A 25352-nucleotide genomic window follows, 5' to 3' on the forward strand; every position below is an offset into this window, starting at 1 on the left:
TATCATGATATTTATTATGTCAACAAGACTACACTCGCCATATTTTTGCATCATATTTTATTTACTATCTAATGTGTGACATACAGAATGATTGTTATAATGTTCAACTATAAATAATTATTCGTGCTAAACAAAAAATGATATAAAAATATAATAAGCATAGAATTAATTATTTTTTTAAACAAATTTTTTTGTCGTTGATAAATCCATTTTTTAAAAAAGTAATTTTAATAGTGTCAATTTATAAAAACCTCTAAAAAAAATTTAAATAATACTACATAATTCTGAAAAAAAAAAAGAAAAAAAAAGTTGAGAGGCTCAATTGAACCCGCCCATGGTGACAACCAAAGAAACTTGTACCAATATGATACAACATTTAAAGCACAACCTGATGCAGATACAACTTACAAGCCCGAGATTGACACCTACACACAAATTGATATCGTTCTGGAAAACAAGCGTTTCATTCAAGGATTGGAAATCATCACCTTCGCTCAATTTAGATATCGCCTGCAATTTTTGGAATTACAAAAACATGGAATTTTTTTCCCTTCATCCTCATGATTGAAATGGTAGTCATATGTTATCTCTTCTCCAGGGTATATGTCTCTCTCCGCAAAAAAGACAACCTGCACGCACACAAACCAATACTGATTTGGTCTTTTGACCTTCCCCAGAATCTACTAGTATCAGCTAAAAAACTAAGGAAATATTCGGATGCAACTTCAAGAAGGAATGGCCTATATTGGCTATTATACTACCATCTAATACATTAAATAGAACAAACATTACCTTCTTATCACTCCTCACAGAAATTACTTTGGCAACGCAGTTTGGCTGGTCATGTAAATTGACAACAAACAAAAGAAAAATGAGTCGAAGAAAATTTAAAAAATAAGGATTTCAAAAGCAAAAGAAAAAAAGAACCATTACCAAAAGTTTCGGAAAGCCAATGGTAACATATGTCAAAACAATTGATTTAGAGGAACTCTAAAATTGATTACATCTACTTCATGTTTCACTGGGAATTTGTGACCAAGACTTCCCAAAACATACACAGCAAGATTAATTAACAATCAGATATACCAATAATGATCATTAACCAACAGAAGGAATAAAAGCATACATTCTTAACTTATGGCTCAACTTTTGCAAAACAAACAGAAGTCGATATATGGAAGAGAGGAAATTACCAGGCATGAATGATTAACAAAACGAGCAATCCCTCCCTTGTGGGTGGCATCAATAATATGCTCTTTATCAATCCTAAAGAAATAGCAAGCGCTCTTGTACTGAAGCTTTCTTCCAAACTGATACTCATTTTCCCTTTTATCAGCCACACGGAGCCCTACAATCTCACCAACATACTCAACAACCTAAACACAAAAAGAAAGCTTACAAACTTACGAATTTGCTTATTGTAACAAGAATAGATTTTTTCAACTCATGCCATGGAAAAGATCTAACCATTGCACCGCGATAAATGAACTGGGATGTATAGAGACCAAGAGCATGTATGCCTGACTTGTATACTACCAAATGTTTCCAACCTTTTGATTGTCTATAATGAGCATATGCTTTCTGCAAGTGAAGAAAAACGCCATATACTAGATCAGTTATAACAAGGCCAATTGGAGCATTCAGCAACTGAACTAAAGGCTAAGCACTCCCCACTCTTTGCCTACAATTCCTATTTGCATTTACATCTTAGAAAGAAATTAAGTAGGCACAGATTACATTAGATATAGATTAAATTCTACAGTAAAGCACATAATTTCCTCAAAGTTGATTCAATCACTAGATGACAATCGTCATAATCTAAGGAACTTGTATATACCCGGCAATCATACTCAACATCTGAATTTGGCAGCTTTGGAAGCCCTTTGGTGCGTGAATTCTGCCTATTAATGTGAAGCCATGCATTTAATTGCTCTTGTGGAACAACACATCCACCACTGCCGTTAGATTGACTAGGAAGATTATGACGAAAGCCTTCCCGTTTACGACCTTTGTAACCCTATATCAAAAGAAAATTAACATTAAGAGTACAGAAAATCATGGTTCCCTAATATGCAAATGTGCCTAATACTTCAGTCAATTGACATAATACCTCTGTTCTCGCACATGTGTATTCTTTATCCCCAGGATGACCAGTTTCAGTGCCAATAGGATCACCATCTGAATCACACCGGAAGTATGTCGCATGAAGCGCACATCTCCCATAAAAACCAACACTCTCATCATCAACACCTTCAACCTCGCTTTGCAGCAGACCCTGCACCCAACATGACTACGAAGTGACTAGTGTAAACAGAAAAATAGTTAAAAGAACAGCCCCTATTGCTTTTACTAATAGTAATTTACTATTTCTTCAGTATAGCAATCTCAACACTAAAAAAATTTTGAGGGTTGGCAAAATGTCTAGGCAAGGTTCAGCCAAGGCCCCACTTGTAAATGTGCGCTAGCCTATGCACCTAGGCAACAGCAGGATATACCAAACTTATATAGGTCACAGCATTCATAGTAGAATCTTCCGAAAACATATGCTAATTACACACATAATGTAAAAATTCAGAGATGAACGAGTGGCATAAATCTAGTCTAGTAAAATTATGTGCCTAACACACAGAAACATAACTTCTCAAAGGCCCAACTTCAAGTAAATATGAACATAGTAAGTGGGGAATAAAGGAAACCAATGCTGGACAGATTAGGTAACTAAGGACTAAGGTTGTCTAAATTAGGAATTGTGGTGGGTTTTGTTATTGTCGTGGAAAGTTTCCATGGCTAAGAAGCACAGACATGGACAAGAGACGGATATGACACAATACAAACACATCAATACTACAATTTATAAAAAGAAAAAGAAAAAGAAAAAGAAAAAGAAAAGCATAATAAGATAGGGACATGGCAACAAATAAATACAAATATATATATATATATATATATATATATTTACATGTATACATAAAACTAATAAAAAAATAATTCATTTTCTACAAAATAAAATGCATCCATATTTTATTGCATCAAGTATTAAGAAATCAATTTCCAAATCCTTTATATTTAAAACAAAATGTGAATAATAAATCCTTAGTTTACCCTTAGAAATTCTAAAATTAAGAAACCTATAGAGGATGGATTAATAAGTAAAAATACACATTTGGATTTTAATCATTGGCTCCCAGGCTATTTTTTGAACCTTCCTAAGTATTTCATGTATGTCTAAGCAATAGACACGTGTCCATGTCTAAAGAATGTCCCAAAAAAAATCAGAAAAGCAATATGACGTATCTGGATGCCTATCCAACAAGTGTCGGGGAGGATCCAACATGGACAGGACACATTCTTAGAAGTGTCATAAATTTTTTGGTTCTAGGGTTAGGGTTCTATAAGGTAGAAGAAAACTTCTAGCATCTTCTAAGAGGAAAGGTTAAATTGGTTCAATTTAAAAAGTCTCAATGTTGCTGGATTCACAGAATTGGCATGATTGAAGGGCCTAAACATAATTTTTTAGCGGTTTTATTGTTAATTTGAAGGACAATAGGTAGGCGAAAGGTTTGGGCTTAAATAGAGCTTGGTAAATATGCCCAACGGTGTCTAACCAATAATATACAAAATTACATAATTAATTAAATAAATAAATAAAATAAAAACTTGATTTGACTTATAAAAAGTTTATAAATATCCAAGGTGTGCTCCATGTGAAATTGCAAATTTGCCCATCTTTTCTTTCCATGCACAAAAAGGAAAGAAAGAAAAAAAAGAAGGCTGAAACGAAAAGCTAACAAATTAAATTACTAAGACAGTAACTATTACATCATTCATTACAAATAAAACCTACGAAAGAAAGCATTTATTCTAAAAGAAACCATTACTATTTAGCCAATAAAGTAAAACAACTATTTTTTAAAAACTAAATTTGTGAAAAGTGGACTTAAAGCATGCATCCAAAAAAAAAATGACCAGCCAATCTGAAAGTTGGGCATCAAAAGAAGTAGAAACCTTTTGGTGAGCACACCAAGGATGAAATGGTACAGAGCAATCACAAACGCGACACTGTATGCAACAACCACCTGATCGGTTACACAATGAGCAAATCTGGAAAAAATAATAAAACACATTAGTTGTACTGTATATAACCATGAAAACATGAGCAGCTAAGGGCCTCCTTATCATTTTCAAAAACCACGTCGTTTTTTAAAACAAGTTCTTGGTTTTCATTTTCAAAATTTTGGAAATGGAAAATGACAAATTTTGAAAGTGCTGCCAGGTCAGGTGCACTATACAGACAATATTATGATGAACCATCAAGAATCCTACTCTAGCCTTACAGGTATCATTAAGAACCTCAACGCTCACCGCATTTGCTTTAGGACAAGAAGCACCAGATACATCAAAAGCACTCATGGTGTCAACATTCGGGCAGCGTGTTCCTGGTGTCCAGAGTCCACAAACCATATGAACCCACTGCTTAACAGTTGAATCAAGAACTCCCGCTGTTATGCTGTTGTTGACCTTTAAGTTACTAGAAGAACAAGGTGAAGTCTTTACAGAGTCCAATTGTTTCTGCAGATCCATTTTCAATACCGCACAAGGCTGGATAGGTACAGGTCTGATGACAGGAAATGAATCGGTCTCATGTCCAGATGTTGACGTACTCAACATGCTGAACCTATCCTCCAAAACTTCAGAAAGTGAAATTACATCCTTAGGCCCAGATTCTGTAACAATGTTCCAAGCTTTCAAAAGGCTTTTCACAATGTTACGACTTCGTAGTGCTCGAGTCATGGCACCACCTCCGTAACCACAGAGAACACAAACCTAATGCCAATGAGCCATGAATTCTGATGCATTAGACAAGTATAAGACAAACATATAAAGAGAAAAAAAATTTAAAAAAATATTTGCATGCATAACATATATATCACTCTGCAACAGAAACTGGTAACAAATGAAATTCAGTGGAGAAATTCAATCAAGTGAAAAAATGGTTGATTAGCAAGTACATGTAGAACAGCTATTTAGCAAAAGGTCCAATTTCAAGCTGTCATACCATGATAAATTTTGTATTTAAAAAAACAAAAAATCAATGTCCACATGGAGAGAGTCCAATTTACTATTTATCTCAACTTAGTTCCATAGAGTGCTAAATATATTTGTAAACAAGACAAACTATGCAAATTAGATATTATTAGCCATGTGTGCTTTTTCCTTTTTTCATATTTTATTTACTACCAAACTCTAGACATAGATTGACTATCCAATGCTTACTCATACATAAATATATAGTGTTTGTTGATATACATTATTGAGTACATTTCCAAATAGAACATGGTATCATAGTAGGCAATGGATCATGTGTTTGAACCTTACTGCCTACCCCATAAATTTAATTATAAAGGAGTTTGACCCTTAGTAGCAGGAATCGTTCATGCTGCTCACGATTCTTTGTCAGAAGCGCGATTCTGCACTTCTAACTCAAATTCGTTGAAGAATCGCGATTTTGATGCAAAAGAAACGTGAATCTGATCACAAATCTGTCTTCTTCTCAGTCGGAGCTCCATCGCTGGCCATCGCAAGACCTACACAGGCCATCGCAGACTTCTCCCTTCCTCCTCGCTGGTCTTCGCGAGTCGCACAAAGGCCATCGCGACTTCTCTCTCCTCTTCGCTGGTCTTCGCGACGTCTCCCTCGCTGGTATTCGCGAGTCGCACACAGGCCATCGCAACTTCTCTCTCCTCTTTGCTGGTCTTCGCGTGACATTTCTCTCTCTCTGATCTTCTCTTCTCAGATTAAAGATGTATATATAATACGTATAATGTATATATATATATTTGACTCCTCGCTGGTCTTCACGAGTCGCACAAAGGCCATCGCGACTTCTCTCTCCTCTTCGCTGGTCTTCGCGACGTCTCCCTCTTCGCTGGTATTCGCGAGTCGCACACAGGCCATCGCAACTTCTCTCTCCTCTTTGCTGGTCTTCGCGTGACGTTTCTCTCTCTGATCTTCTCTTCTCAGATTAAAGATGTATATATAATACGTATAATGTATATATATATATATATTTTTTTTTATAAATATATGTTTTTATTTATATATTATATATAATATTTATAAATTTATGTGTATTTATTTATATATTATATTTATTGAATTAATATTATTATGCTATTTTTTTAAGAAAATAACATAAAATAAATAATTTTTAACAAAAATATTTTAGAATAAATAGATAAAAAAGTAATAAAAATATTTTAGAATAAATTAAAAAATATATAATAAAAGTATATAATTAGAATATTTTAACATATAATTTTTTATAATTCTTATTTATTTATAACATGTATAGTCCCATAAAAAAAATATAATCTTACAATATATTTTTATATATTATTTAAAATATATACAAACGCTCCCAACTAAAGATTCTTAAAATGTCTACGATTCCACGCTCTCGCTCCCGCTCCCGCTTTGTGCAACTAAGGTTTGACCACACATGAATAACATAGTTACCTCTCTTTCTAATAGTAATAACCTAAGAAGCACGGACACTTCTAAGAAGGTGACGTATTCGTGTCGTATCCGTGTCGGACACCGATACTCTTTGGACACTCTCAGGACACGTGTCCGACACTCTTCAAAACGTGTCCTATTTTTTAAATTTTTTTAAAGACTTGGACACTCTTTGGACACTTGAAGGACATACGTGTCCATCGCTTAAATACAAGTGTCTAACGATTAGACATATGTGAAATTAATTATAAGTTTGAACAAAACAACTTAAGATACAATAATAAAACAAAAACTATATATATTTATAGGAATTAGTGTCATATTGTATTTTTTATTATCTTTTTAATGATATATTCATATATATAACATATAATAAATATATAAAATTACATATTTCATGCGTGTCCCTCACGTGTCGTGTCCTACATTTTTTGAAAATTAGCGTGTCAGCGTGTCCGTGTCGTACTCGTGTCGTGTCACGTGTCCGTGTCCATGCTTCTTAGGTAATAACTTATGTTTTGGGGACAGTTAGTTACTTAACATGGTATTAGAGCTCTGGTTCCATGAGGTCCTGGGTTCAAGTCTTGTTACCAATGTGGGTTCACCTGTTATCCCTATTACTCTGTGTTGGTGCACCCTGCTTAAGTGTGTTTGGCTCTTTACATGCAGCTTAGTCTTTTAGATGAGTCGGTGATCAAGATTCAACAACTAGAGACAATATTGTTAAAATAATGTATTGTAAAAATTACTCAACCGTGTGTGGACCATCCAAATTACCTACCATATCTCACTGAAACATGACAAATTTCAACTGCCAAAAACAAATACAGTTTCCACTGAGGGTTGACCAATCAAATACAAATTCAACTGATGCAAATACTTTAACAAAAATAAAAAAAAATTTAAAATAAAAATCAACAAAATTGCATAATACAAAACTCTCTTGTAAGAATAAATAAAGCACAATAATGAACATGATGCCCAAAAACCAAAAGGGAGCAACTTGTGAAGGAGTGAACCACACGATAACTTACAATATTTTTGGAACTTGTCCGGCATGGTCTGCAATACCAACGACCCCTGGGTACTTTGGAAACACCATAGCAAGCCTGGTGCACCTACTCACCATAACACTAATCAATCTTACAAAATCATAACAGAAACTAGGAAAAAACTTAAGTTAAACATGATCTGTATAGCTACATACCCTGATTAAGCATCGACCACAATCCAATAAGCAATTAATTTCATCATTATTCGAACTTCCGCAAACACAGCAGAATGCATCCAAATCTGAAATAGAGGACTGGCACTGGTGCATTTCAGTGGATCTGAACCATAGCCCAAAATGATCAGCATCTTCATGATTAAACTATTGCAATTCATGGATGAAAGCTAGGATAAACATTCTGCTATCAGTATATAAGCTAGACTAGCAAAATATTAATCAAGATACAAGGGTATAACTGGATTGCTTACTTGGCACTATATGTTCCACCCACATTATGTTTACCATCATCAGCATTCTTTAAAAACTTTGCCAGATATCTGCATTTTGTTTGTGGTACACATTTTGAGGCCTTAAGAGCAGGAGTATCTACACAGATGGAATCCTTCCCTGATGATAGAAAAAACATCATTTGCATAAAAAAGCACATTACAAGGGGCCAGAGATTATGGAACTACAATTAAAATATGGTATGATAAACAAATGGAACTTAAAATAACACTATAAAGGGGGAAAATATCTTTTAATGACCAGTATTGTTCTTCCACATTTGAATCGTAATTCTTACATTTACCATCTTCAGCATTCTTAGAGAGAGCCAATATGCTACCTAATTGTCAGCTTTACCTAGGGAGCCAAAGTCACCTGCAATAGGAACTAGGCGGACCAAAGTAGCAGGGCAGTCACTAATGTAAATCAAAGCATCATCATGGCTTGCTTATTAGCTGGCCAGATTTATGAACAAATTATGGTACATAAGAAATTTCTTTAACACAAACAACATTTTGAACATTAGTCGACATAACATTAGTGTACACATGCCTAAAATTAACGAACGTAAATGCAAATGCCAACTGCTAATTTGTTGGAGACCATGAAAGAAAGTGATCCACAACACCTCTATGTCAGTGGAACAGTGCAAAGTACACAAAATTACCAAATTTTGAACTCTTGTGCAAAAGTGCACTGTTACTTCGGGGACCATGAAAGAAAGTGTGTATTAAACCAATATAGTCACTAGAATGATTGCAAAGTTATCAGTTTCATTATTATAGTCTGTTTTGTGAGTAACCAAAAACCAAGTGTATTTACTCTTCTTTTTTTTTAAATAAGTTTTTTTTTTTAAAAAAAAAAAAAAATAGCTTGAAGATAGTACATTTCTCAACATCAATGTATTCGTATGAAAGTACTCCTCCAAAAACATAAATACAGGATTGTTGTGTTCCATACAACTGTCCTATCTTTACACTGGCGCCCTAGTTCGATGGAAATTAATTATATGCTCTCTTCTTTTATGAAATCAATTATAGGTGATAGTTGGAAGCAGTAAAAAAAGTAAAGGCACAAGGAGAGGAAAAAGAAATAGAGAGTGGAAATAAGAAAAAGAAGAAAATGCAATAGAAACCTTTCAATTGGTTATATAATTAAATTGGTCCCAGATTTCACTCTCAACAGAGATTTCATATAGTTCAAACACTGCCTATTGATACATGTTAACGACACACAACGCCTATTTTTTAAAACCATATATAATTCCAAAAAAAAATTCACTTTTTCTTTTCTTTCTTTTTATAATTTAGGTGCCACAACCGTGCATGACAAAAGGGATTATTTACGAGAAAGCCGAAATCATTAATCGCCTAGCCTAAGAATGTCTTTTTCCTTCTATCACGACCTTATATTTTGAGAAATTTTTATTTCCACATGTGAAATAGAAGCTAATGATTGTATGAGTACCTTCAATTTTATTAAATCATACTTAATATCAAAAGGAAATTCCTTTTTCTTTTCTCTATTTTTATAATTTAGGTGCATGGGTTTAAATCTGAACCAATAATTATCGGGATTTTGGACTTCCGATACCAATATATAGACCGATTGTCTGATACCGAACAATATATAACAGTATCGTAGACATCGCTACATATACCGGTACCATTATTTAAAACCATATTTAGGTGCTGTAGCAGGGTATGACAAAAGGGCTTATTTCCTACCAACACAAAATCACTAGTTGCCTGGGCTAAGAAATTTTTTCCTCCGCTAATTCTATCATGGCTTAATATTTTACAATTTTCTTTTTCCCACAGATGTGAAACAGAGGCTAATGATTTTAAAGGTACCTTCAATTGACAGCTCATAAAGGCTGCGCTTGCGAACTTCTTTACATTTTGGCTTCAATCGAGTGCCAACAGAACTGTCTAGAATTCTACGATCTTTCTCACTTCCGTCATCTGTTTCTTTCTCCAATGTATGTGGTACATCATCAAGCTCTTTACACCCAGGGAAGCGTGTCTCTGTTTCCTTCATAGAACTGTCAGGAACAAATTCCTTACATACTGTGTCATCATAACCTTCACTGTCTCTCTCCTTGAAATTAGAGAATTTATCAATGCATTCATTGCTTCTTCTAATATTTCTCTTCTTTGACTTCTTTACCGAAGTTAATTTTAATTGGCTTTCAGCAAGTGTACATCTTCTAGTTGCTTTAAGAATCTTTCTGAGAGGAACAAATTTCACAGGTCTTGATGAATTACCATTAGAAATGACACCATACTTTCCACATACTATAGGCCTCACCTTCCCTTCACATATACCCACCTGCTTGGTTGAAGAGATTATCATACAATCAGCTGAATTAGATTTTGCAACTATTCCAGTATCAGCATGATGTGGCTCTCGCATCTGGAACGGCTTAGTAGATGGAAAAGTCCAATCCAATCTGAACCTTTTCCTACTAGAGTTTTCAGGGACTTCAAGACGATCATCATCAACATTTAATTGAATCCGATCATTTCCCCCCTCTCTGTCATTGTGAAATCTGTGAAAGGCTCTTTTACGAGAGATGATCTTGGTCGAACACAACACAGATTTCTGCTTGAAATTAGGTCCAACAGAACAAGCACAATTATGAGGCCTTCCTTGGTCAGGTTGAAGCCACATCGGCTCATCTTTGGATGATTGGGAGTGCCAAAGAGCACTACTACCAATACATTTTCTAGATTCTTCATTGACTGAAGGAAAAACAGAGGCAGGAAATGATGCATTTAGCATCTTCCATTTTGTTGGCCGTTTACTCTTTGCAGATTTGAAACCCTTCTCAAAATTTTGTATATGATTCCTCTTTTCAAGAATGGAAAGCCCAGTAAGGGATTGATTTCTGACATTTTTCAATATTAATGAGTCTCTAAGCCTAAGCTCGTCAATAAGACTACGAGATGATTGATTAGGTAACGGTTTGGAAGATCCTTCATTCGCTGAGTTGAATTTACATGCAAAACCAAAGAATTCCGAACTTTCACTGTCAGGTGGATCATCAGATGACCAGCATTTATCAATCACTGATCCTTCATCAACTACAAGATTTTGTGTACATTTACCTCTAGCTTCAATGGTAGAATAGTCCAAGTTATTGAACTCCACTGATGCCTGAGTAACAGCAGGGGCAGAACACCCAGAAGAAATATTAGACACCTCATGCTCTTTCGAGGACTCAGCATCTTGGGCAGATCTGTCAAAGCATTTAGTAGCAGCATCAGCAATTTGGGAAGATCTGTTAAAGCATTTAGTAGGAGCATTAGCAACATGGTCCCCGATATTTCCCCTCATATCCAATAAATCAGCTGGCCGATCTTTGCATGCCACATTGCACATCCTTGTCACCTTGCTTGGCACATCTCTCCACTGAAAATCATGAGAGTCAACTTTCTTCTTCACTTGACCCTCCAAATTTCCACTTTGATCAAAGGAAATAGCTTTCTCCTTAGGAAAGGTAGAATTTTCTTTAAACTTTGGATCAAAGAACATAGAGGCCATGCCATTTCCAGTCCTTTCCTTGGAGGCACCGTTGAAGGTTTCCCCTTTGGAATTATGATTACCCCCTTGACAATTTGTCTGGACAGTGCAGCCACATTTGCCTTGGAAATATGTGTATGGTACTCTCTGACAACATTTTCCATGTTCATTTGGAGGAGTAATGTCATTATCAATTCTTCCAGATCTGAGATGTTAAAAAAGTTTTAGAAGCTTTTGTTAAGGAGAAAGGTGCAGTTAGCCTATGAATGATAAAACATAAAGTGTGCACCTCCATTCATTGCAGTAGATACAGTCATGTAATAAAACCTCAGGAAATAGCCCAAAATATGGATTGCCTTATTAAATATCACAGGATGCCATATGAATTTAAATTCACAAAATTATCAATAGATTAAAGAATATATCCCAAAATATTGACCACTGTATCATTCTTTATAAAATCTCGCCTGTTTCTCCAAGAACAATGCAGCTATACTATACCTCTACAATTGTTAAGAATCATGGTAATTACAACCTATCAACCTTAAATACTTTAACCATACACTATTTTTTGTTCACCTAATTTAATTTCTCATGCTATCATTGTCATGAAATGATGAGGGGAAAATCAGTGTCTCTTTTTTTGGCACTGCACGAAAGCAAAGCATATGCCTCCAGAATCCCAGATCATGCATAAAAGACAGACTCTCTAGTATCATGCAGTATTTCACAACCAAATTCTCTCGAAATGACAACTATTTTGCCAAAAATATGTGATATACGAGTGAAATCTACATTCCTAATTTTGACTCACCAGCAAAGTGATTTTCCTTGTACACTTGATGCCCACATTTGATGTAGCACAGTAGAGAATCTTACTGCTACAGATGATAGTGGACCCAAAAAACACTCACATACCAAGGCCAATTTTTGCACAATCAGATATTCCACAGATTCTACAATTTCCAGCAAGAATGACTAGAATATCACAAGCTACAAGGTTAAAACCAAAGCCCAAATATGAAGCTTCCTGGAGGAAGAGAATAATACAGAAAAACTAAAATTTCTTATTTTCTAATTTTTTTTTAATCATGGAACCGTCATCCCAAAATCTTTATTACATAAGGCTATAAATAAAGACCTCATTTGATTGCCAGCTTGGAGAGGGGATTGGTAATACGATGGGGCCCCACATGTTTTTTCATGTCCCGTAATATCATGTTTATTTCGGAAACGGGATTGGGATTCTTAGTAGCATGGTATTAATCCCACAAAATGGTGAGATTAGCAACACCACCACCCGTGATATTACTAATCCCATGGCCATGAGGTTAGTCACATCACTCCATCCAATGGTCTAAAATAATTCTCCCCTCTTATCACATGCTATATCCTAACCTAATCAAACATGGTACAAGTGCTCCCACAATTTATATAATATCATCCCTTATCATGAGTATTATTAATCCTGAACTTAATCCCATGGTATTACCAATCCCCAACAGTACCTAAAAATCTTATATCAGTTATCGAACAAGGCCAAATGGTTATTTAGTAAATTGGTCCCCATGTAAGTTTCCCTAGTTACCAATTACTTCAGTACCAAGTAACTTCACCCTTAAGCAAATCTAACATAGCAATTACTTAGACCTTAGAGTCTGAACCAACTTTTCAATAGTTCTATTATGTTTTTACTTGTTTTTAGTTTTGACTTGTTTGGGTTCTACTTAATAGTTATTTAGACCTTGTTTTTAGTCTTGACTTAAGGTTTAAAACAAAAATAAATAAAAGAGAGTATAAACAAAAACACTTAGGAAGTGAAAAAATGAAATGTTAATTGGAAATTTTGTGTGTGTTGGGGGGGGGGGGGGACCACACACACAATAGAAAGCAGCCTATTAAGTAGAACCCAAACAAGTAAATCAATATGTAAGCCCAATTGAAACAAAATCAATAAACCCAACCCAAACCAGGACTTCATAAAAATTAAATCTGTTGATTGAAAATAAATTAGCTACTTCCGTTCAGAAGCCCAAGAATTCATCCTTAATGCCCACATCTTAAAAACATCAGTTTTCCAAATGCTAGAATATTCGCCTCTTGATTTAAGTTGTTAAAATACTTGAGGATAATAGAGTCAACAAGTAATGTGATTTGTGATTTTAAAAGTTCGTTGACACTTTTCCAGAACATGGAAGCCAATTGAGCTCACATCCAGTGCCCTGACTACCCTAGGTCAGGCAATATGTTCATTACTTCGTTTTCTCAAGTAGTACATCAATCATTAACTATGTTTCCTCAGCATTACCTTCCTGCTCTACATGACAAGTTTCATCATAATCTTCAGTTCTTTAAAAAACAGAATATCCGACATATTTTAAATTTGTCAAAAGCAATCAATTTCTTTGAAACTTTTGAAAATCATTGACCGCATGTTCAAGGTATTGGATCTTCTCACAATGATCTTGGAGCTTTGTTTCATATTTTCCATTGTAATCACGCTGAAAAATGTAACTCACGTCTTAAACAGATCTAGTAGCTCTAATAATCAAATTTGATGTGTGGGGGAAGCACTCTAGTCAAGGACAGATTTTGCACCACCTGATTTTCAAACAGATTCTACAATTGCCAGCAAGGCATCACAAATGTTGCAAGCAATGAGTCAATAATTATGCTATAAGAGGAAGGCAGAAATCGAATTAAAGGAGAGAGAGAGAGAGAGAGAGACTAATATTTGAAATTTCCCCAAAATATTTATTGCATTGGTTATACATAAAATGTTACAGCAACTGGCCCCCCAAGTAAGTTTCCTCAATTAATAATTACCTCATCACTTCAGTTCACCCTCAAGTCAAGGAATCCTGACATAATAATTACTTGGACCTTAACTAAAAGCTATGCCCATTAGATATAAATCCATAACCCCAATCCTATACTCAGAAAATTACCAGATCTTTTTGCAAGTTCAATATTTCGAAACAGCCTCTTTTTTCCAGCCCAATGAATTGTCTTTCATGCCAAAAAATAACTACTCATCTTGAACATATAAGTAGCACTACTTAATGTGCCTCTTTTGTAAAAAGAACACATACACACAAACATAGCTTTCCAATAACATAAATGGGGATGAGGGGGGGGGGGGTGGGGGGAGAGAAAAGCTTCCTTATAACTTGTCCAATAAACAACACAACCATCTTCAAGGGGCATAACAATATCATTTCATCACTGAAATTTTTCCCAAGAAGAATCTACAAAGATAATCAGAATCCTATATATATAAAAATGAATTTAACTGAAACATCAAATGTCAAGAAACAGGATATAGTAAAATAATCTGAATTTACCTCCCCGAGGGTTGTGCATGTTGATGGGAATCACAAGAGAGCTGGCACTGTGCACTTCGATGAAAATCACAAGAGAGCTGAAACTGCATTTCAATATTTTTACTATGTAATGATGTCCCTGGTGAAAAATTTGAGAGACCACACCACTTATTCAAGCCTAGACAAGCACCCAAAAAAAAAAAAACCCAATTAGGATACTTAGTCCAACAGGAATACAAAAATTCAGGAGCAGAAAATATCTAAAAATCTTTAGGGCTTCAAATGAACTGAGTTGAGAACGGCCAGTACTGGCCTAATTTGGGCTTTGCTCCCTTAGGCAAGAGTTGTGTTCAAGCTCGGTTCCATTAACCTAAATCTTAAAGTTAAACCCTAGATCTAAAAGGGGAAATTTTAAAAAAATTTGAAACATTCAAACACATCTTGAAAACTTAAGGTCAGGATCTCTTTTATTTAAGAACATGATGGTACAAACAACATTCTCATGAAGTATTTGAGAAAAGGAGGATAAAGAAAATAAATCATTTTACTCTAAAATTTCTCTGACATACTCATATTAAGCTTTCCATTCAAATTTAACATAGTAGTTTCTCTTCCAAATATGTTATCCCAAACTGAAAACAAAAGAACAAGAAACTGAAGAAAAGAGAATAAGAGAGATCATGAACTTCCGAAGTAGTCCATTGCATACAATGTTGGTTTCTTTGAGGGAATGCATGATAACAACTGGTCTCCTCAAAAGCCTTATTTGTTTGATAGCTGTTAGATGAATTACCATATAATGGAGAAGAAATAATATATGGGGAAGAAGCAAGACCATAAGAATCCCAGTAGACTGTTGTTGTGTACCTGTCCTATCACTTCAGACACACACTTCATATACATCATATTTTATAGATATTATGCTTCAATGTTCACGAACTATCTTGGCACTGTTTGGGCTCAGCTCATTCATTGAACAAGCTTGAAACTAACGCTCAAGCTTGGTTCATTTACTGCATGAATAAACATGAACAAGCTCATACCCAAGTAATATTACCAGAAGATGCTAATACCTTGGCAATTTACGTTTCGGAACTCACTTTTTGAAATATGGTACACTTTCGTTCCAAAACAATAAATTTAGTGATCCAAAGCAATCCCAATTTTTTTACTTATTTATTTCCTTAAAAGATTTCCTTATGAGGAAAAAAATCAAATATAATGAACTAAAATCTAGAAAAAGTTGGCGCTTTGGAAGGATAAAATATGAATGCAAACAAAAAAAAAAGGAAAAAAAAAAAAAAAAGAGGTCATAATGCTCCTAAAAATGTGTTTTTACATATTCAAAAAAACAATTAATATATTATTGAAAAGTTGGCGCTTTGGAAGGATAAAATATGAATGCAAACAAAAAAAAAAGGAAAAAAAAAAAGAGGTCATAATGCTCCTAAAAATGTGTTTTTACATATTCAAAAAAACAATTAATATTTTATTGGAAGTCTAATCATTAAAAGAAATTCCTATAGAAGTAGCTTCAATTCTAATAGTGTAATCTACACAAAAATACCCCTACCATACCACATTTTAGAGCATGCGGCATACCACGTTCACATTGCACGTATAGGAACAATACATGTTCCAGTAACATAGAGCCCAAGCTACTCAAACAGTTCAGTTCATTGCAGCCCAAAATAGATTTCATCACCAGTGGAGGAAGAAAAATATAAAAATATATAATAAAAAAAAGAGCAAAAAATAAAAGAAAAGTAACAGCACATATACCTGATGCAGGAGCTAGAGTTTGAGTATCACTGACCATCCAACAACTATAACCAGACTGGAGTGATTTCACACCAACTTCAGAAGCAACCTGTTTACTGCTAACTGCAAGGCCATGCCATTGTTCTTTTGATGCCGATGGATCAGTAATAGAACGCTGTATTTTCTCACCACAAGAGTTGTCAAGTCTCCCTTGATCCTGTTTTGTTCCATGGGAAGCATTGGCATGTCCTTGATTAGATAACTCATTTATATGCCTTAATGCAAGCATTCTCAAATTCTCATCCACCAAATACGGGCTTATACCACTGCACTCTTTGTTTGACAATGCTGGAGACGTATTTGATACAGAGGTTGAAGTTGTTACAGGAGACCCAACTGAGACTGCTTGCAAAGGCAACGTTGGTCCAGAATCCATTGGCAAACTCATGGACCCAAGGAAAACATGATCCATATGTCGATTGAACCCAAGGCAAGGAATCTTCCCCGAATGGTTGAAGGGATTTCTGGCATTACATACATCAGGTGGCACTCCAGATAACAGGTATGGATGAGAACTCTTGTCATGTGCCACTAAACAACCAGGATGACCAGTTCTACCAACTCCATTACAATTAGTTGAACATTCCATATGTTTTGTGTGAAACTCATAGTTTGGTTCAGTTGCAATGCGCAAGCCATCAGCAACAAATGCCACCTCTTTTCCTTTGTCCACATGCTTTTGAAGATCCAATTTATTAATGTTTAGTGGAGTTTCTATAGCATTGCCTCTAGTCCACAGAAAATTAGTTGGGTCATATTTGGCAATATGAGATTCACAATGTGGTGTTGCAGTCATAACATGATTGCCATCGATCACACCACTAGCAGCTTTAGACTGCATCCTTCCATCAGTAGGAGTTTTAAATTGGGAAAGTAACATTGAAAGGACCAAACTTCTATCTACATCACCTTTCAATTGCTCTATTATAGCAGCATCTCTTGGATTATTCATTCCAGGTGCATCATTCACGAGATTCAACTGGCTTTGTCCTCTTCTTCCACTGGAAATAGATGAACCAGCTGCATGCTGAAGATGTTGACTGCGCTCCTCCACTACCATGGAATTGCCTGGTGCATTTATAAAACTGGAAATAGTCACTCAAACAGTGGTTAGCAGCCGCCCAACCCCCCACCCCAAAAAGTTAGTAGTAGTAGTTTTATGATGAAATAACAAATCCTATAAAGACAACAAAATTAAAGAAAACATTGTTGAACGCACTTTTATGAATCAACTGCTCTGGCAAGAAAGATTTCTGGGGATCACCACATTTGTCAAACAGATGAGATCTAAAGGCTGGCAAAAGAGGATTTCCTAAAGTCCGACTCTGAGGAGATGGTTGCCCAAGTCTCAGCTCAAAGCTTGAGGAAACTGTGTCTCTGTCCACAACATTCCCGTCCTTCAAATTGAATAATCTGCTGGAATCAGAATCATTACCAGATGATTTAGAGTTCTGCAAGTTTTGGTGGGAAATGAATGATTGTCCACTCTTAGTGATTGAATCAATGTAAGCAGAAATAGAGTGACAACCATTATCTGGATCCCTTACACCAACAAACTTTGACATTGTCGAACACCTTGATAGAGGGCACCCCATAATCGGGTTATTTGCTACGGTAGGTAGATTGCTCTGTGAAGAGCCAATCAAGCCTTTGCACAAAAAATTATGACTATCCTGATCACTCCTTTGTTTTCCATTAAATGAAACCTCATCAGCCAATTTCGGAACAGTATTAGGTTTCTTAAGATATGCACCGTTGTTCTGAGGCTGTCCAAAGCCTATTAAGCCTCCAGAAGAACCAGCCAAATTACACAGATCAGACTTTTTGGACATGTTGTTGGACGCTTTCGCACTGTATTTCACCATACCAGCCGTTGTTGAGAATCCTTCAGGCCAATCCCATCCATTGTGATCTTCTGGAACCCTAATCTAAAGCATCATAAAAACATCACCACCCATTGTTCTCGATTCTTCAAACACATGCCAATAAGAAATACAGTTTTCAATTCCAAAAATAACGAATAAAGTGCAGTCAGTGAATCTTATCAGCCACCATGGAAAATTTAATTTTAGTAGACAAAATACATGCATTATCATGAATCCACATTGTCTCTGTGTGGCTAACTTATGTGGGCAAGCACATGTAATGCCAAACTAAACCATCAAATTACAGAGAAATGCACCAGAGGATAGTTTATGGGAAACATCAAATGACTCTAAGCCATGTTATATCAACAGGCTTTTTCATCTAGCATTCCCCATTGAAGAGAATTTCACTCAGAACCACACATGGAACGAAGGATATTATCTAAGTTTGAATTAGGTGTCTCAGTGGCATTACACTGCACAAACCCTTATAACTTATCAGTTCACTTCAATACTACTGGTTCTGGAAAATGAAATTAAAAAGAAAAACTTACAGCAAAAATATTAGTACCAAATAACTATATTATAGCTAAAACATCAGGGCCAAATACAATAGTAAATCATGGAGAGAAGAAAAATAAATAAATCACTGAAACAACGGAATAAGAAATTATGACATCTATTGGTTTAGTTCAACCATTGCAACTTGCAGGTCACATTTCAAGACATCAATTCATCATGGTAGTTGGCTAGCACACCCCAACTTGCCACTAATTTGACAAGCAAAGGATGGCAAACCAGGATAGGATAAAGACCATTATGACAAGTACAACCCCCGGCCCTTTCCAAAAAAAGCGTCCAACAGAGTTTAGGATCTGAGTTGCATACACTGCCCTAACCCAACTATTAAAGATACAAGGCAACATAACTTGCATGCAATAATAGTACATGTGCTTCTAAAACAAAAGGCTATATAAAGCCACTGAGAGCCCAGTACGTATCCAGTGTTATCCTCATTACTAGCTGCCAAGAGACTGTCATTTTACAGCCTTGACTTTAACATAAAATAATGAACCCTTTTCCCTCATGTTTGTGTGAAGACAAAAGAGAAATCCAGCTCCATAGAAAGGCCAACTCCCTCACTGTCACTTCCCTCATTGTCTCTAGGCATGTGTTGTTGGTAAACGCCGACTCCAAAGTCAATTGACAAATCATAGTTTAGGATCAGCCCAGACCCACACCATTGCCACCCCTAATTTCATCAGGTTTGACATCTAAACAGAATATAAAAGGGTCTCATTACATTTCAGCATGCAAGATCTGTGTTGGCCAGCATGCTACTTTTGGTAAACCCTTGCAGGAGCAATTTAGGATGTAAAAAGAAAACATTGTACAATACGGTAATCACCTATGTACACACTAATTTGTGCAATCCACAAAGAGATGCATAGCAAGTGTTACTAACAAATACCAATACATAGGACCTTGTTTGCTAACGTTTTCAGTTTTCAATTTTTTGTTTACAAAAAACAAGAAATGGGTTTTCATTTATTTTTGTAAAAAATAAAATAAGAAAACTTGTTTGGTGTACAAAAATATTTTGAAAACAAATAAAAAAATAGAGAAATATATTTGATGAGTTGCCAGAGTTGGTGGCTAGAGATGGAGGGTGGACGATTGTAGGGCGGGTGACCGGAGGTGTCCGTTGAAGTTAGTGTTTGGATGTTGTTGAAGGTCACAAGGTGGCTGGAAGGACTCCAAAAGGTGGCCAAAGATCACAACGGTGACGACCCACCTGCCAGAGAGTGGTCGGAGGTTGGTCGGGGCTCTCCAACCACCAATGGTGGGTGGTGTTGGTCGGTGGCTAGTGGTGATGGTAGCTGGTGATTGGAGGTGGTGGATGAGAGGAGAAAATGAAAACTTCTTTTAAAAACAAGTGAAAACACATTTTTTGTGTTTTCAAAAAATTTGAAAATTTTGAAATAAATTTCATTTTTTTTAAACGAAAACAATATACCAAACAAGTTTTTGTTTTCAATTTTCAAAAAATATAAAACCAAAAAAAAAAAAAAAATCCTAGCGATATACATTTTGGTAAGCACGTTTCAAATATGGTATATTTCGTTCCATAATGGTAAATGTAGTGACCCTATAATATTTTTCCTATAAATTCATCAATGTTTTCCTTATTAATGACGAAAAAAAAATCAAATATAAGAAACTAAAATCCAGAGAAAGTGGAACTTTGGCAAGGAAAAATGTTAAAAGGGGGGTTATAATCTTCTAGAAATGTATTTTACGTAATCAATTTGAAATAAAATAACCATATTTTATTGAATATCTAATTGTTTTAAGAAAGTTGCTCAAAAAATACATTAAATTCTAATAGTGCAACCCATACAAGTCTACCCCTATAGTAACACATTATATAACATGTAGCGTACTACATTCCTATTCCTGTTCCTGTTCCCATTCCACATGCTGGAACCATCCATGCTTCAGACAAACATAGTGCATACCTATTATAATAAAGCATGACATGCTGAAGTCTTTCAATGAAGAATAAAAAATTAAGGCTGTGTTTGGTTGTGATTTGAAAACGTGATTCTACACCATAGTATGATGTTTGTTTAGTGTTTTGGAATCACGTTTCAAACGCTCTGCAGAGAGCGTTGTCTTTGCTTTGTCTTAGCCGCGCATTTCAGCGTTTTTTTTTTTTGAAAATTTTACCTGACAGGACGTCCGGCCGGTCGTCCGGCCGGTTGACCGGAATAGTGAATTTTTTTTTTTTTGCAATTGATTTATATAATCGGAAAAAACATTTTCTAAAATTTTTAAAATTTTTTATCTGCTTTAAAATAATTTTGAGTTGTATGTTTAGTTATGAGTTGTAAATTTTTGTATCACATATCAAACGTCAAATCAATAATTCCCCACTCAAATCAAAACCCTTTTCAAAACTATTTTCAAAACTCTTTACCAAACAAATTTTCTACACTCAAATCATAATTCCACAACACACAAACTCAAAATACAACTCATACTCTCAAATCACATTTACAAAACTCTACCAAACGCTACCTAAATAGTTAAAGTAGATGTACATCTTACCCCAAACTTCTGGAAGTAGAGCTTTCGCCAACGAGCTATTGTCTCACCGCTGTCCATATGAACAGCATCCCCAGGGTTAACATCACGTAAACCTGAATGCTGCATAGTAATTGCAGTTAGAACAGTCTTTCAACACAAATACACATTCAAAGATGTGCCAATTAGTCAGAGTGTTAAAAATATATCAGATCCTATAACTGTTTACACCGATAGACGAAATCACTAAAGTTACCTCAGAAAATTTAGCAATAGACATATGTAAACCATGACACAAGCAAACAACACCAAGAAGTCCTGTATTGCTGAGAAGCAAATCCCCACCTAAACAATCAAAACAATCATTAGAACAGAAGAGCATATCGAGTGAAAAAGAGTACCAGTAAACTAACATCACAGATGAAGGTTTGAGCACTTACTTGCACTCAAACAAAACACACGAGGGCAACCACTTGTAAGAGTAGATGAGCGACAAGAAACAGATGAGTTAGTCTCTAATAGAGTATTTTGTGATGCCTGAGTACTATTGCCATGCAGCTTCCCAGCATTCGCAGGGCTCGTACTAGAAAACCATCCCCCACTCGGAATAGAAAAATCCCTCTCATTGCGGCCATCAGAGCGACAGATCACTGGCTTAGCAGACTCCGAACTCTGATGATTCAAGTTTGCGGCCTGAAGAACATCCAGCAAACTATACCCACTGCCATAATTGGCATTTTCAACTGCTCTGGATGAAACAACTGCACCAAAATGTGCTCCAGTTTTGGGGTTTTGAATGTTGAGATTTTGTGAAAATATCCCAGCAGGCACAAGTGAAACTCCACTTCCAGCAGTACCAAATGTGAAACTATTACCACTAACAGGAACTTTACTAGAAGAAGCTAATGGCTTGGGATTTGAATATTGCTGTAAATCACATTGCATCAACGATGGTGGTGCAGAAAGGAGTGACAAAAATGAATTTCCCAGGTCAGCATGGCCTGAGTTGGAGGAACATAAATTTGATGTCTTGGGAACAGTGGCTTCTTGTAAAATTGCACGGGCTGCAGGGCTTGGTTCTTGTGTTACATGTGGATAAAAATAATGACCAGCATTCCACATCTATATGAGGAAGAAAAGGATTCAAACTCACTAGGCCCAGTAGCAAAAGTGCATGTTGTTTGGCATGTGTGATGCCTTGAACAAAATATTACACAAACAGTATGCCTGTCTTTGACAACAATAATAATAATTCCACAGAAAAGTGCCCAACACAAAAAATTATAACCGCACCTCCAGAAAGGGTTCAACCCCAGGAGGATGCAAACAAATGAAAGCCAAAGGAAACTTATACACACAACCAAAACTCAACTCCACTATAAATAAACAAAAGAAAAAAAAAAAAAAACACACACACACACAAAAAATAAATAAATAAATCCTTCAAACCAAAAATGATGGGGGCAAAAATATATGTAGAGAAGAGTATGACTCTATTAAGACTATGGATCACCATCTCTACATATCAAAATCTACCACATCAAGCATAGAAACACTGCCATCCAACCTTTCGTCACCCTCTCGATTTGACATTCCTCTCCTAAACCCATGCCCAACTATTATAAACTACAGAAAATATCTTTCATCAACCATGTAACTTTAAAAATAGAAAATGGTATACTCCATAAATCTCTAGCCACCTCACAATGAACTGATGAAGTAACAATTGACTCACTAACTCCTCCACCCTCCTACAAAACACCCACAATTTGGGTAACATGAAAATCCTTTCCCCAAAATTATAAATAGAAGTGGGAGGCAAGACTATCCAGAATCAAGCAATGCATATCCAGCAGTTCCCCATGATTAATATTGAAACTGTCTCAAAACAAATCAAATTACACCTAAGAAGCCTCAACTGTTCCTCGTCACTAACAATCGACGAAATTAAGAAGTAATTCTAGAACTATTTTACAAAATTTTGATTAAAAAGAAAGTGTTTTTCAATTTATTGACGCCACTTCCCATCTAAAGGATGTGACTGCAAAAGAACATAATATATAAAACCTCACCAACCTTTCTTGTCTTTATGCCTGAATATTGGAAATGTTGATCAGATGTATTCAAACAACCAAACCAAAATTATCATAGACCACATTTCAATTACACAACAAATCACGTCCTGCAACACAAATACAAGTTTCAATTTAATCCATTAATTGGAAATTTTCAAACAACGATTATCTTTGCAGCTGATTCTCCTTAGTTTGCCCTAAAGAAGCAATCTCATTTCAAATCAACGACCAGGACAAAATAAATAAATAAAAACATCACATTTATCAATGGGAGAGCAGAGAAATATCTCTTTTTTCTTTTTTTCTTTTTCCTTTTTTCCCCAATTTTATAATATTATGGCAGTTTATATAAACAAACATTTCATATTCCAAACCAAAACCCCCCAACCCCCCCCCCCCCCCCCAAAAAAAAAAAAATCCAAATTTAATTGTATCGTTTCAGATTACGAAGAACATTGCATTACCACATTGTATCACAAACAACTATGGATAAACAGAAACACAATTTTTCACCATTCAAGCTCATCAAAAATAAAAATGCATGCAAACAATCATCAAACGGCAAGTACAATCATTAGATTACCTGATTTCGAGGCTCTTGCAGCTGCAGTTGTGACGACGATGAAATCGATGGCGTCAAAGACTGCCATGACGAACTACATTTCATCTGCCAAGAATTATCCATATCTCAAAATCAAAAACCCTAACCTTTCTCGATCAAAACCACGCAAACCATCGAATAGCGTCTCAAATGTCCTCGGAACTCCCAAGCAACGATCGACGGCGACTGAGACGGCTCTTAAACAGAGCAAGAACCACAAGTAGATCAGATAGACCAAAAACGAATCTGATAATGAAGAAACCCTAGATTGACCAGAGACAAAGATATATAGCAGAGCAAAACAGAGACACAGAGAAGAGATAGAAAATGATAGAGGAGAGAGAGAAAATGTATAGATACAGAGAGAGTATAGAGAAAATCAATAGATACAGAGAGAGAGATAGATAATCAATAGATACAGAGAGAGTACAGTGGAGCTTGGAAGAGAGAGAATTGAGGAATACACAGTGAGAGTGAGAGAGAGAGAGAGAGAGAGAGAGAGAGACTTCTAAGACGAGACCGAGAAAAAGAGGGATTTTTAGAGATTAGAGAGAGAAAGTGATGAACAGTGAGAAAGCTAACCTGTTGGAAGTACATCGAGGCAAGCTGACCTAAATGAAAGCGTGACGCGTGTAGTGGATTTAAGAAACACGAACCGTACGATCTGTTTCAAGCGGCGGTGGACCGTCGATCGTGATTACAGCTCTGCTTGGGAGAAAGAGACAGACTGTAGCGTCACAAGACAATTATCATCGACGCGCGTAAAAAAGAAATGGACCCACTCAAATAATGATCAACTGTGTCGCAGACTACAGAACATAAATGGTCTGGCCCAACCAACTAGGACTTCGTACATGTTGTATTGGTCGATTGGTGGAGACAGAACCTATTTGGTGGACCTACGTTGTATTGAGCCAACCTGGTATCCCAAAAAGTGTATTCAACCCGTACACGTGTTCTCTGATGATTGGTGGTGGTTGGTTGGCAAGAAAGGATGGAACTGGTCCACAAATGCCTCCTGTTTGGTTCGCGGGGGACAGT

The 25352-nt window shown here is 35.9% G+C and overlaps 1 protein-coding gene across 3 annotated transcripts; it reads right to left on the bottom strand.

The window, feature by feature from the left end:
- Positions 1 to 338: 338 nt before the first annotated feature.
- LOC114273154 (uncharacterized) lies at positions 339 to 25148 on the bottom strand. 3 transcript variants are annotated; one of them, XM_082894559.1, is made up of 19 exons: positions 24294 to 25148; positions 22076 to 22757; positions 21892 to 21980; positions 21660 to 21758; positions 17903 to 18611; positions 16645 to 17751; positions 14884 to 15040; positions 9868 to 11744; positions 7996 to 8134; positions 7724 to 7847; positions 7551 to 7634; positions 4363 to 4824; positions 4006 to 4101; positions 2111 to 2275; positions 1838 to 2017; positions 1468 to 1581; positions 1194 to 1348; positions 793 to 837; positions 339 to 629 (listed from the first exon to the last, which is right to left on the bottom strand). In XM_082894559.1, the coding sequence occupies exons 1-18, from the start codon at positions 24393 to 24395 to the stop codon at positions 816 to 818; spliced, it is 6363 nt and encodes a 2120-aa protein (XP_082750685.1). In that variant the 5' UTR covers positions 24396 to 25148; the 3' UTR covers positions 339 to 629; positions 793 to 815. The 3 variants fall into 3 exon arrangements, with proteins under 3 accessions (XP_082750685.1, XP_082750683.1, XP_082750686.1); XM_082894557.1 differs by having other exon boundaries at positions 1194 to 1376; XM_082894560.1 differs by lacking the exons at positions 21892 to 21980; positions 22076 to 22757; positions 24294 to 25148 and having other exon boundaries at positions 1194 to 1376; positions 17903 to 18652; positions 21660 to 21757.
- Positions 25149 to 25352: the final 204 nt, after the last annotated feature.

Source organism: Camellia sinensis, chromosome 11 (assembly GCF_055761805.1).
Source record: "Camellia sinensis isolate YWXY chromosome 11, ASM5576180v1, whole genome shotgun sequence".
Classification (NCBI taxonomy): Eukaryota; Viridiplantae; Streptophyta; class Magnoliopsida; order Ericales; family Theaceae; genus Camellia; species Camellia sinensis.